Here is a 12,616-nt window from a genome sequence, read left to right on the forward strand (position 1 = left end):
TATACATTTTATTGGCATATTCTAAGCTTTTAGCTCTTAGGTTTAGATGTCAGAATCATAGACTAGGCTACAGTAGCAACAGCTAACATAGGCTAGGCTTATTGCTATAGGACATATGCTAAAGTCCTAATATATGCAGTAAAAATGGGGTTGAACATTACATGCAGTTCAATATTACTCAAGTATGTACAGTATTTTGCCTTTTTGGAGACATATTTCTTCCGTCATAACCCTAGAACATGTGTTTTAGGCCTGGAAATATAATTTACTTGGGTGTTTTTGGAGGGCTTGGAACGGATTAGCCATTTTACATGTAAAATGTGTTCCAACATACGAAAAACTCATAATACGAAGGCCGTCTCGGAACGGATTAATTTCGTATCTCGAGGTACCACTGTATGTTCATTATCAGCCACTGCCAATACTTCTTCAAATCTATATCTGAGGCAAGCCCTCAGATATAGATTTGAAGTGATCACCCTTATATAGAAAACAGTATCGGGCTGCTTCACTCTCATCAAAATTATCATCCTCTGCAGAGCACACAGAACATCTTTTGTTGTTTTCACATGAGTTTTGCAACACTGTTTTGGATTTCTTTTACATTTTTTAACCTGCATCCTCTCATGGCCGACAAAGAGAGTACTATCAGGTAGGTAATTGGAGAAGAAGGACATCGATGGAGAATCTCTTAATCTTTAAAAACATGCAAGTCTTTTGAGTATACTACCCCTTTCAGTGTGTTAAAGAATCTATGTGCTGCAAAACATTCGCTATTTCAACTTTCAGGAGGTTTAAAATTAGATAGCAAAATTGCTTTGGGTTTTGTTACCAGCTTTTATTAGCAAGTTCTTTCCATAACATTTTAAATTTCCAATGGGAATGGAACCAACCTTGCTCTCAATAAATTCAGCAGCCTTTATAAAATTTTCTCCTCCCTCCTTGTAGCTAGCAACATGCCATATAGGGGGAGGAAGCGCTCTGGTACATGGGGCTGGTCCATGTTCTTCATTCTTAGGATAAAATCAAATAGCTCATCATTTAAGTTTTGCACTGAAAACACTTTTGTGCTAAGAACTGCATCATTAAGAATGTGGCGATGGAGTCTTTGTTGTCCCACACTGGCTTCCAATAGTGAGGAAAATTTAACAAAAGCAGAAAATGACTGCTCGTCTTTTTCTAGAAGTAATTTAATTCTTTCCATTTTACCAAATTGTTTCATTTTACTATACAGACATTCATAATCTAAAGACACATTTATATTAGTGCAATAAAGGACTCTACTATCTGAATCCAATCCACCAGATTTACTAACACCCTGGTGTCCCAGTGTTTGGTTCTGTCCAACAGCCGAGCTCATATCCATGTTCATGCCAGAAGTCGTTGCCAGTGTCAGTAAGTTGTCGGATCCAGGGGAGGGAAAACTAGTAACTAAATCAATAAAACTACAATAGTTCACATTCAGAAGTCCAAAGAGTGAGCACCCAACACCCAAGAGCCCCGGTGAGACCCCAACAGCACATCAGAAAGGGAAACCCAGGGAGCTTCTAAAGCCTAGACTCTCCACCCCAACAAACTGGCATAGCCCACAAAGCGATCCCAGGATACTAAGCACACATACACCTGACCACCCCACACAAACTGGCACACCTACACACTGAAAACTGTTTGGTTTTATCAAGAAAGTATCGTGGATCAGTCAGGTATTTGCATTCTCCACCAATGGCACAAGTGAAAGCTGACTCCCATTAATCCATCCCATACCCTACCCTTTTGGGATACCATCAATATGCTTGCAATGGCCCAGGTATAAGCCATTCTGCCTGCTGGGAGTTCTGCCCTCATTAATGAGGACTGATTCCCCACTCCAAACATATTGGTGGACTTCCAGACAAAAGCCAGGAGTCCCATCCCCAAACACCAGCCCCACCTTGGATTCCGATGGGCTGATCCCTGGAGATGGTTCCGGCCTCAAGATAGCAATGGGAAAATCCCATCCCTATCTCTTAGGTCCAAACCATATCAAGTGGTGACTCAACTACCACAACTCCCACAATTAGTTTTGAATGCAAACCCCTTCCAAAGTGTAATCCCTTCTCAGACTCACCTAATCAGTAAGATTTTACAAAAAGTAGAAAATTATACAAAATTAGTCCAAATATATATATCAACACACGAGACTCTTGGACTTAAACCCGGGAACTGATTCCTGGGTTTAAAAGCCCCCTCACCACGTCAAGGCAGTCTCACATTGAGTGGGGTCTCATTTTTTTTAGTCATTTTGAGCATCAACCAGTCATCTATGCTATTCACAATCCAAACAAATGTCTTTTACGATCACAGAAAATACAAAATCATTAACACAGTAAAAATTAAAATTAAGTTACTAATTATAACAATATTTGATGACAAAATTATTTGAAATTCTATGTTCAACCAAGAAAAGTCATAACCATATTAAAGAAATCTGATTAAGTTAAGAGTGTACTGTACAGTCAAGTCTCAAACCTGTTCATCCTGAGATTCTGAATTGAGACCTCTCAGTAAATCCTCCACAATGCCCTGATCTTCCAGCAGCTCCTGCTGAATATCTGCAGCCTTCTTCTTGAGCTTCAGCTGATACTGACGAGCCCAGAATAACCTGAAATTCAAAATTACTAAGTAACATACTACAAACATTTTTAAAATTACGTCTTCCTGCTGTCCCTTAAATGGTGTATGAGAAAGGGAAAGAAGGCAATTATCACCTTTCATTACTATATGCCTAACAAAACTCAAACATTAAAGTAACTGTGCTAAAAATATAACATATTATTTTACTTTAAAACAACCAGTAGAGAAAACCTTAATAGAAGTCTTGATTGATACTATAAGTTGAGTATCCAACCAATAAAAAGAGCTCCCTTCCCTTATTATGTCTAAAAATCATCTACTACGTCATCCCAGCTGGGGCAAATGTGGATGAAGATATACAGATGGGTATATGTATTATAAAAACTTAGATGTTCCAGTTTAGGAATAGCAAGGTAAATTCAACAGTGAAAATAACCTTCCAAAAATGACATTTTTATAATAAAATAAAATTTCATAAATACTTAACAAGTAATTACATAGCTAATCATTTCCCCACTAGGCAGCTAAAATTCAAATTTCATGGGAAGCCTACGAAAACCAAGCGTAGGTACAAGGTGCCGCCCACAAAAGGCAATACTGGTAACAACTTGGCCGACCACCTTGTTCTGTTTTAAGCCTAATGTCCATCAGAGGGGAGGAGGAAGGGCTCCAATTACGTAATTACTTAGTGACTTACAAGTACTTACACAGCTGATTCCATATTGAAGGAGGTGAGAAATGGACATATTCTACTACTCCAAAACATAAAGTGATATAATTTGGAATACAGTTATGGAGGTTCCCTTAGACGTCCGAGAGAGAGAGAGAGAGAGAGAGAGAGAGAGAGAGAGAGAGAGAGAGAGAGAGAGAGAGAGAGAGAGAGAGAGAGAGAGAGCCGTGAGAGAAGAGGAGAGAGAGAGGAGAGAGAGAAGGCATAATTGGTGGATGGATGGTTAGCGATTGCATTGGCTGTTGGGGAGTTCTGGGTTGTCTGCTGGTGCAGTTGGAGTTAATTGTTAAGATCAGAGTTCTGAGGAGGCAGTCTCTAATGAGAAATCGTGAAGGACAGACGTTTGGGCAGCGGTCTTGACTTTATTGTAGGTCAGTTGTGTTGTGTTTTTGGGGAGTTATTTAAGTTATTTGTGCTGTGTGTTGGGAGGTTGTTGAGCTTGCGAGTTTCTGCTGAGTTGTGAGTTGTTATAGTTGAGGGTTGTGTTGTTGTTGGGGAGCTGTTGTGGTTTGGTGTTGTGAGTGGTTGGGTGTGGGCTTGTGGGGTTGTTGGTGAGCTGTTATGGTTTCTTGGTGTTTTTGTTGTGGCTGTAGTCCTTGGTTGTTGTTGTGGTTGTAAGTCTTGTTTGCTTGTTGTGTTGTTGAGTTGTGGTTGTAGTCCTTGTTTGGGTGTTGTGTTGTTGAGTTGTGGTTGTTGGCCTTGTTTGGTTGTTGTGGTCCTTGGTTATTGTGTTGTTGTTGTGTTGTGGGGTTGTGGTCCTTGGTTGCTTGTTGTGTTGTGTGGTTCTTGGTTGTTGTTGTTGAGTTGTAAGGTTATAGTTCTTTGTTGTTGGTTGTGTGTTGGTTTACAGCGGTTGTTGGTGTCTCAGCGACCTCGTCCAGTGGACAGCACAGCCTAGCCCTGAGTATCTGGAGTTGGGGTGAGTACCTGTGTTTGTGTTCTGTGCATAGGTAAGTCAATTGTCCTGCGTTTTTCTGAACGTGAAGAGGAAAGTGTGGCTGAGGGTGAGTTTGGCAGCCGGATTGGTTAAGTTTATGTGGGGGGGTTTTGCCCGCTTGTCCTGCCACTTTAAATTTTTGGCACCCTAACAGGGACTGCTGGTGTGGCAGCTGCAGGGCAATTGGGGAAGTGAGTTGCAAGATTGGTGGAGAAAGTGAGGATGGAAGGGTTGAAGGAGATAGATAGGCTGAAGGAGTAGCAGCTATGGAAAGATTGGAAGTGGAGAACGAGAGGTTAAGGGTAGAGTGCGAGGACCTGAAGAGCAAGTTAGAGGAAATGAGAGAAATGCTAAGGAATGTGAAAGTGGGAATGAAAGATGAGGTGAAAGGAGTGGAAGAGAGAATGGTTGAGAAAATGGATGAAAAATTTGGGGTAATGATGAATGCAGTGCAGGAGATGATGAAGGGATTCATGGGAGAGGGATCTGTAGGAGGTAGGCCTACTGGGTCTTGTGACGGGCCAAGAGCGATTAAGAAAGTGAAAGAACAAGTGGATAAGAGTATGAGTGATGAAAGTGATAAGATTGTGGCAAGTGAGGGGAAGAAGAAGACACAGGATAGGGAGAAATCAGAGCAGAAGGGAAAGGAGGTTGAGGGTAAGAAAATGGCTAAGGGAAAGACCAGTAAGACTGATGAACAGGGTAAGAAGAGGACAGATGAAGGTGACCATAGAGTTGAGGATAAAGTGCAAGATGAAAGTGATTTAAATAGCGGTGAGTGGAAACAGGTAGGTAGAAAGAAGAAGGGTAAGAAGAGCTTAATCAAGAAGTTGATTCATTATATTCGGACGAGGTTATGAGGGCTCAGAATGGAAGTAGCGAAAGTGAAAGGGAGAGCGAGCAGGAAGTACGAAAGGCTGTGTATATGAGAGAGGGGCTTTTTTAAGGAATATGAAAAGTATTGTGTAGCTAAGTATGGGGATAACAAGAGTCTGGGCAAGAGTTCGGTAACTTCTTGACAGGATTTTTGTTGAGTATGTATGGGGTAATGATGAGTGTAGGGAATGTGCTGTATGAGCGTGAAAGCCAGATCCTGTAGAACAGGCAAAGAGGATAAAGAGTAGCGTTAGATATACGAGAAAGCATGATTTTGAAGAGACAAGAATGAATGTGGGTGAATCGTTGTCAATGTATGTCTGTAGGGGCGAAGGGCTAAATGAGTGTAAAGAGTTAGTGAGGAAGTTGTTGGCAACTGCTCCTGAGAGTCTGCATGAGCTTATAAATCTGAAACGTAAGGAGAAAATGCAATGGACGAATGAAAGGTTAACGTGGAACAACATTTTAGAAATAGTAGAGGATTACGAGTTTGATAGGTGCATGAAAGAGATTAGAAGTGTTAGTGTTAGGACTGAGTAGCTGAGATTATACCAGAGTTTAAGAGCTATAGGGAGGCAGTTTTAGAAGGGCCGAGGCAAATGGCAGAGTGAGTGGTTGATAGGAGCATTAAAGCAAGTAATGTAAGTGTAGTTAGCCCTAAAAGAGATAGGAGTGCAATTGTTGGAAGAGTAGGGTCAGTTATTTGATAGTGAGAGCAGCAGTGTTAAAGATGTGGTAAGCCAGGACACAAGAAGAATGAGTGTCAGTGGGTGTTAGGGGCATGTTTCGGGTGTGGGCAAACGTGCCATTTAGTGAGTGAGTGTAAAAAGGATAGGGGTGTGAAGTGTTACAGGTGTGGGCAGATAGGGCATATAGTGAGTGGATGTTGGGGAGCCTGTGTGAACGAGGTTTGCAGTAATTGTGGAAAGAGTGGGCATTATGCTAGGATGTGTAAGGAGCTGCGTGCAAAGTGTGTTGAATGTGGAATGGAAGGTCATGTGGCAAGTGTGTGTAGGCGAAAGAGGATGAGTCAGGCTAGGATTTTGGGAAACTAGGTACAAAGGGGATTCAGCTGGGCAGGTCCTCTAGTGTGCGACAGTATGTTTGGGAGAATGCGATGAGGGAGTGGTTGAATGTGAATAAATGTGAGCCAAGTGTCAGTGAGCAAATGGGTCTGGAAAATCGGCAGTTGGTGTTGGTTGAGTATGGAAGAATGCGGAAGAAGGAAAGGAAAGGGAATGAAAGGGAGAAACGTGAACCGCATGATAGGGGACGTTAGTGTTAGGGTAAAAATGGTGGATAAGGCATATAATACGGATGACTTTGAGGGAATGAATGATACGTATAGCGTGTGTGGTTTTGAATTGTCAGGGTTTGGTGAGATTTCAGCAGGAAGGGAATCAAGTGGTAAAGATGTGGTTGGCAGTATGAATGAGTCTCTTCAGGAGTTTGGCAGGAGTGTAAAAAAGATAAGTGATTTGGTGGCAGAGTTACAAAAGATATTAGGACAAGAGTTTGAACGGGTAGATGAGATAGTGAATGGGATTTTGGAGGATAGTAGTGAGGGGAATAGTAATGGAAGCCTGACTGGAAGCCGTCTGGGAGAAGTGGATGGTGGTGTAACCAAGTGTGTGTATGAGGGCCCTCAAACAAGATCCAGGGGGCCTGCGTCCGAGCATACATGGGTGTTGCGGAAGGCTATTTAGTGTGGGTGTTGCGAGTGTAAGGAGACGTCAAATGTAACAGGGGAGGAAATATGGAGGAGTTGCGAGAGTTCCATTTGACAATGTCCTTGTGAGAGAGAGAGAGAGAGAGAGAGAGAGAGAGAGAGACGAGATGACAGAGAGAGAGAGAGAGAGAGAGAGAGAGAGAGAGAGAGAGAGAGAGAGAGTTCCGTGGTTTGTGTTGCTGTTGAGATCTTGTAGTATGTATTTGTGTTTTTGTTTTCTGTAAGAGAGAGAGAGAGGGGGTATGATTGGTGGATGGATGATTAGCGACTGAATTGGCTGTTGGTGAGTTCTGGGTTGTCTGCTGGTGCGGTTGGAGTTAGTTGTTAAGATCAGAGCTCTGAGGAGGCAGTCTCTAATGAGAAATCATGAAGGACAGACATTTGGGCAGCGGTCTTGGCTTTATTGTAGGTCAGTTGTGTTGTGTTTTTGGGGAGTTATTTAAGTTATTTGTGCTGTGTGTTGGGAGGTTGTTGTGCTGGTGTGTTGGGAGGTTGTTGAGCTTGTGAGTTTCTGCTGAGTTGTGAGCTGTTATAGCTGAGGGTTGCGGTTTTGTTGGGGAGCTGTTGTGGTTTGGTGTTGTTGTGAGTGGTTGGGTGTGGGCTTGTGGGGTTGTTGGTTTGGTGTTGTGGAGTGTGGTTGTTGGTTAGCTGCTGTGGTTTTGTGGTTTCTTGGGGTTGAACAAGTTGTGGCTGTAGACCTTGGTTGTTGTTGTGGTTGTAGGCCTTGTTTGTTTGATGTGTTGTTGAGTTGTGGTTGTAGTTCTTGTTTGGTTGTTGTATTGTTGAGTTGTGGGGTTGTGGTCCTTGGTTGTTGTATTGTTGAGTTGTAGGATTGTGGTCCTTGGTTGCTTGTCATGTTGTTGTGTGGTTGTGGTTCTTGGTTGTTGTTGAGTTGTGTGGTTAATGGTTCTTTGTTGTTGGTGTCTCAGCGACCTCATCCAGCGGATAGCACAGTATCTGGAGTTGGGGTGAGTACAGTGATGCTCAAATCTCATGCGACATGATCTTTTTGTATCATCCAGATTCTCAGACTCAACGTGATGTGCCAAGTAGTGCTATACTTTTTTTCTAATGTCATACATGTCAAAAAGTTTGTGAATTCACAGCTAGCCCTATTTTCCTTATGGTTATATAAATCTGATCCCTTTTATGCATTGGTATAAGTCGTAATCTGTGATTTGAACTGATTTTCTTTTTTTATGCTGCTAAGTTCAAAGTGCGGTGTGATAAAGTTAGCTGTGCCATCAATGAAAGCACACTTTACATGCTCCACGGACTGGTCAACAACATAACTATGTCTGCTGCATTATGACAGTAGACCTAATAAGCTCAACAGTCATAACAACATTTATTTTTAATGTAGGAATATGATTTAAAACAAGTTTTCTTTGAATGTTGAAGCTTTCGGCTGTGTTTAAGCTGCCTGATGTTGCAAAATGTTTTATAGGCCTGTAAAAAAACAATCTAAGCCTTCCAAGATATAATCTGTTATTAATCAATTTATTTGTAGGGATTATCTGTTTTTTGACGAATACAATAGGAATATGAATTACAACCAGTTTTCTTTGAATGTTGAAGTTTTAGGCTGCATTTAACCCTTAAACGCCTATTGGACGTATTTTACGTCGAGATAAATTGTCTGTCGGGTGCCAATTGGACGTATTTTACGTCGACATAGAAAAGTTTTTTTTAAAATTCGCGGAAAAATACTTATAGGCCTACCAGCCGAAAACTTTTGAATCACGCGCCTTGGGGGATGCTGGGAGTTCACGGATCAAGGTGTTGTTTTGTTTACAATCGTTATGCAGGCGCGCAAGCGCGAATTTCTTTCTTATCGCACTAAAAAGTATCTGTGACACATCTCAAAATTATTTAGTCACTTTGACATAATTTTTGCACCATTTTAAATTAGCTGTTACATAAGGTTTTATATATGAAAATGTGCGCAATTTCATGTAAAATACAACAAAAAAATACTCATGATTGTAGCTTTCATCAGTTTTGAAATATTTTCATATAAATAACGATAAGTGCAAAAATTTCAACCTCCGGTCAACTTTGACTCTACCGAAATGGTCGAAAAATGCAATTGTAAGCTAAAACTCTTATATTCTAGTAATCTTCAATGATTTACCTTCATTTTGCAACAAATTGAAAGTCTCTAGCACAATATTTCAATTTATGGTGAATTTATGAAAATAACTTTTTCCTTACGTCCGAGCGGTAACTCTTCCAAAAAAATCATACGTGCAATTGTGGTAATGTTTGCACCATTTTAAATTAGCCGTTACATATAGTTTTATATAAGGAAATGTGCGCAATTTCATGCACAATACAACTAAAAACAGCCCATGGTTGTAGCTTTTATCAGTTTTGAAATATTTTCATATAAATAACGATGTGACAAAATTGCAACCTTCGGTCAACTTTGACTCTACCGAAATGGTCGAAAAACACAATTGTAAGCTAAATCTCTTATATTCTAGTAATATTCAATCATTTACCTTCATTTTTCAACAAATTGGAAGTCTCTAGCACAATATTTCAATTTATGGTGAATTTATGAAAAAAAAAAAATTTCCTTACGTCCGCGTGGTATCTTTCGAAAAAATCATATGTGCGATTGTCGTAATGTTTGCACTATTTTAAATTAGCCGTTACATAAAGTTTTACACATGAAAATGTGCTCAATTTCATGTAGAATACAACACAAAATAATTGAAGGTTGTAGCTTTTCTCATTTTCGAAATATTTGCATATAAATCACGATAAATAGAAAAAAAAACCATGTTCGGTCAACTTTGACTCTACCGAAATGGTCGATAACGCAATTGTAAGCTAAAACTCTTACAGTCTAGTAATATTCAATCATTTATCTTCATTTTGAAACAAATTTGAAGTCTCTAGCGCAATATTTAGATTTATGGTGAATTTAAAAAAAAACTTTCCTTCCCTCCGAGCGCGGATTCTCCACCACAAATCTCTGAAATGCGTACGTCGCATTCTCAGAATATTTGCTCAGTGTCATATTAGGCGTTTCATGAAGTTTTATATATGAAAATGTGTGCAATTTCATGTAAAATACAAAAAAAAAATAATTGAAGGTTGTAGCTTTTCTCATTTTTGAAATATTTGCATATAAAAAAATATATATTAAAAAATTTGACATTCGGTCAACTTTAACTCGTCCGAAATGGTCGAAAACTGCAATTGTAAGCTAAAACTCTTACAGTATAGTAATATTCAATCATTTATCTTAATTTTGAAACAAATTGGAAGTCTCTAGAACAATATTTAGATTTATGGTGAATTTTTGAAAAAAAACTTTTTTTTACGTCCGTGCGTTACGAATTCATGCATCATTTTGTGATAATATTTTCGCTGTGTTGCTTTGATCGTTTTACAATGTGTTATATACCAAAATGATCGCAATTTAGTGCACAATACAACGAAAAAAATATTAACTCGTTAGCTTTAACCGTTTTGCTCACAGCGCGATTTGAATACAATTATATATGAAATTTTGTTTTTGCGCTATCATATATCGCATTATTTATATATGATGATATTTTCTTTCATTTCTGATGGTTGCATACTAAACTTCAGGCAATTACAAAAAAAAGGAGCCAAAAATGAACTCTTAATCTTGAAAACTAAGCGGGCTGTGATTTTTTGAAAAAAATATTTTTTCCGCTTCGGCGCTCACTCCGAGACCCCTTCGGCATACGGGAGACAATTTTTATTATACCCCTTAGGCGTTTAAGGGTTAAGCTGCCTATATGTTCAAAATGATTTATGGGCCTAAAAGAATAATCTAAGCCTTATGAGATGTTATGTTGCTAATGTTTTTATTTGTAGAGATTATCTGTTCTCTGAGGAATAAAAGATGATGATTTTGATTATATGGAGAAGATGACTAGTACTCTAAATATCATAAGTATTAATATCAAGGCGTATGGAACACTTGTTTTTCAACTGGTTTAAAATATTATTTTCTTAAAAGTCCTCCTCGCTTTTGGTGATTAATTTCTTTCATAAGGTAACTTGAAGATCAAGAATGTGTAGATAACCTCAATTGCTTTCTGGCCAGAAATTGTTAATAGAGATGTAATTGTTAATTGTAAAGTAAAGAAATCTAACACCTAGGCCTAGGAACAATATCTTGGCTTTGGCAAAAGAATAATTGCATAGGCGAATATTTGCTAGTATGCCACAATTTTTTTATATTTAAGAATTATAACAATTAATTATGTATGAAAATCCAAATATTCCTCTAACACATATAAAGTAAGTGTTTTCAAGATAATTTCATTGTCGCTACTCAGTGTAGACCTATACTCTGTTTTTCTCCATCTGTCCACCTGCCTGTGGTGTTTGCATATACGTAGTAACACTGCGTCCCAGGCTTTAGATGGTTACGCTATGTGTAAGTTTTAGGTAAATAAAAGGCCATCTGGGTGTACATTTGCAACTGAAAAGTGTTTTAATAATTTACTGTATGTGAATTACACCATTAATATTCAGAATAGGATATTGTTATTATTGTTGAATGTAAGCTAAATGTAACTATCTAAAGCCCGGGACGCAGTGTTACCATACTCAAACACCACAGGCGGGTGGACTGATGGAAAAAACCGATTATACTTATGTTACACCAGGTGGTTGTTGTTGAACCGACACTAATGATACGTCACACATGCTCCCCTCACACGTTGATATCAGTGGGTGCATTCTACTCTTGGATATACATATTTAATTTTTTTTAGCTTTGAGGTGTAAAAGTAATCAAATAAATAAGACTATTTCAAATTTTATGTTGGCTTTGGAAGCCTTAATAATGTTATATCACATTTTTTATTTATTTTTTTTTTTTTAACATTTGAACTGATGCTTGATGACGACTTCATTTTGGTCAAATGCTTCAGCGATGTGTGAACGAGAGTTTTGAAAATGTTTTGAACTAATTTTTCCTGAAATTTGATACATGTGACATTTTATTACAGTTTTGACATATATGACAGATTTCACTCTTAAGAAACATATTATGCCCATAATGTATGCAATAATTGCGTTTCCACATTGAAATAATAGATAAATATGGAGCATGATAGTTGCCAATTAGTGAATTTTGAACGAAATCCAATGGAGTCATGTCACATGAGATTTGAGCATCACTGTACATGTGTTTGTGTTTTTGTTCTGTTTGTAGGTAAATCAATTGTCCTGCATTCTTCTGTAGCGTGAAGTGGAAAGTGTGGCTGAGGGTGAGTTTGGCAGCCGGATTGCTTAAGATTACGATGGGGGGATTTTGCCTGCTTGTTTTTTGAGCTTGTGATCCTGCCACACAGTGGATCCTACATTTTTGTGGGGGATTAGGTACTGCAACCACCCGTGAATACCGAAAATTTGGGATATATTTATATAGGATCCCCTCTAAAAACGCTTATGATAGCTAAGACAGAATACCAAATACCCCTCTAAAAACACTTCAAACTGTGTATCTTCATGTTATTTTTGCGACAAAACATTTCTATGATGAAGAATGTATTTAGTCACAAAAATAACATGTAATAAGTGAATTTTTTTAACAATAAAGTCTGCTAATCAACTATTTTTCAATGATTTATTGAAAAATTGCGTCAGAGAAAAATCCGTGAATAACTGAATCAGCGATTGCTGAACCATGAATAAGCGGGGGTCCACTGTAAAAAAAAAAAAAAAAAAAAAAAAA

At 38.7% G+C, this 12,616-nt stretch overlaps 1 protein-coding gene across 1 annotated transcript in view; it reads right to left on the reverse strand.

Annotated features, from left to right (window-relative positions):
• LOC135224789 (trichoplein keratin filament-binding protein-like) overlaps positions 1-12,616 on the reverse strand; it is a 276,218-nt gene that overhangs the window by 160,327 nt on the left and 103,275 nt on the right. The window contains exon 10 of the mRNA XM_064264114.1: positions 2,509-2,641. Within this exon, the coding sequence (XP_064120184.1) occupies positions 2,509-2,641 (133 nt within the window). The remainder of the gene's footprint in view (positions 1-2,508; positions 2,642-12,616) is intronic.

This window comes from Macrobrachium nipponense, chromosome 12 (assembly GCF_015104395.2).
Source record: "Macrobrachium nipponense isolate FS-2020 chromosome 12, ASM1510439v2, whole genome shotgun sequence".
Taxonomy (NCBI): domain Eukaryota; kingdom Metazoa; phylum Arthropoda; class Malacostraca; order Decapoda; family Palaemonidae; genus Macrobrachium; species Macrobrachium nipponense.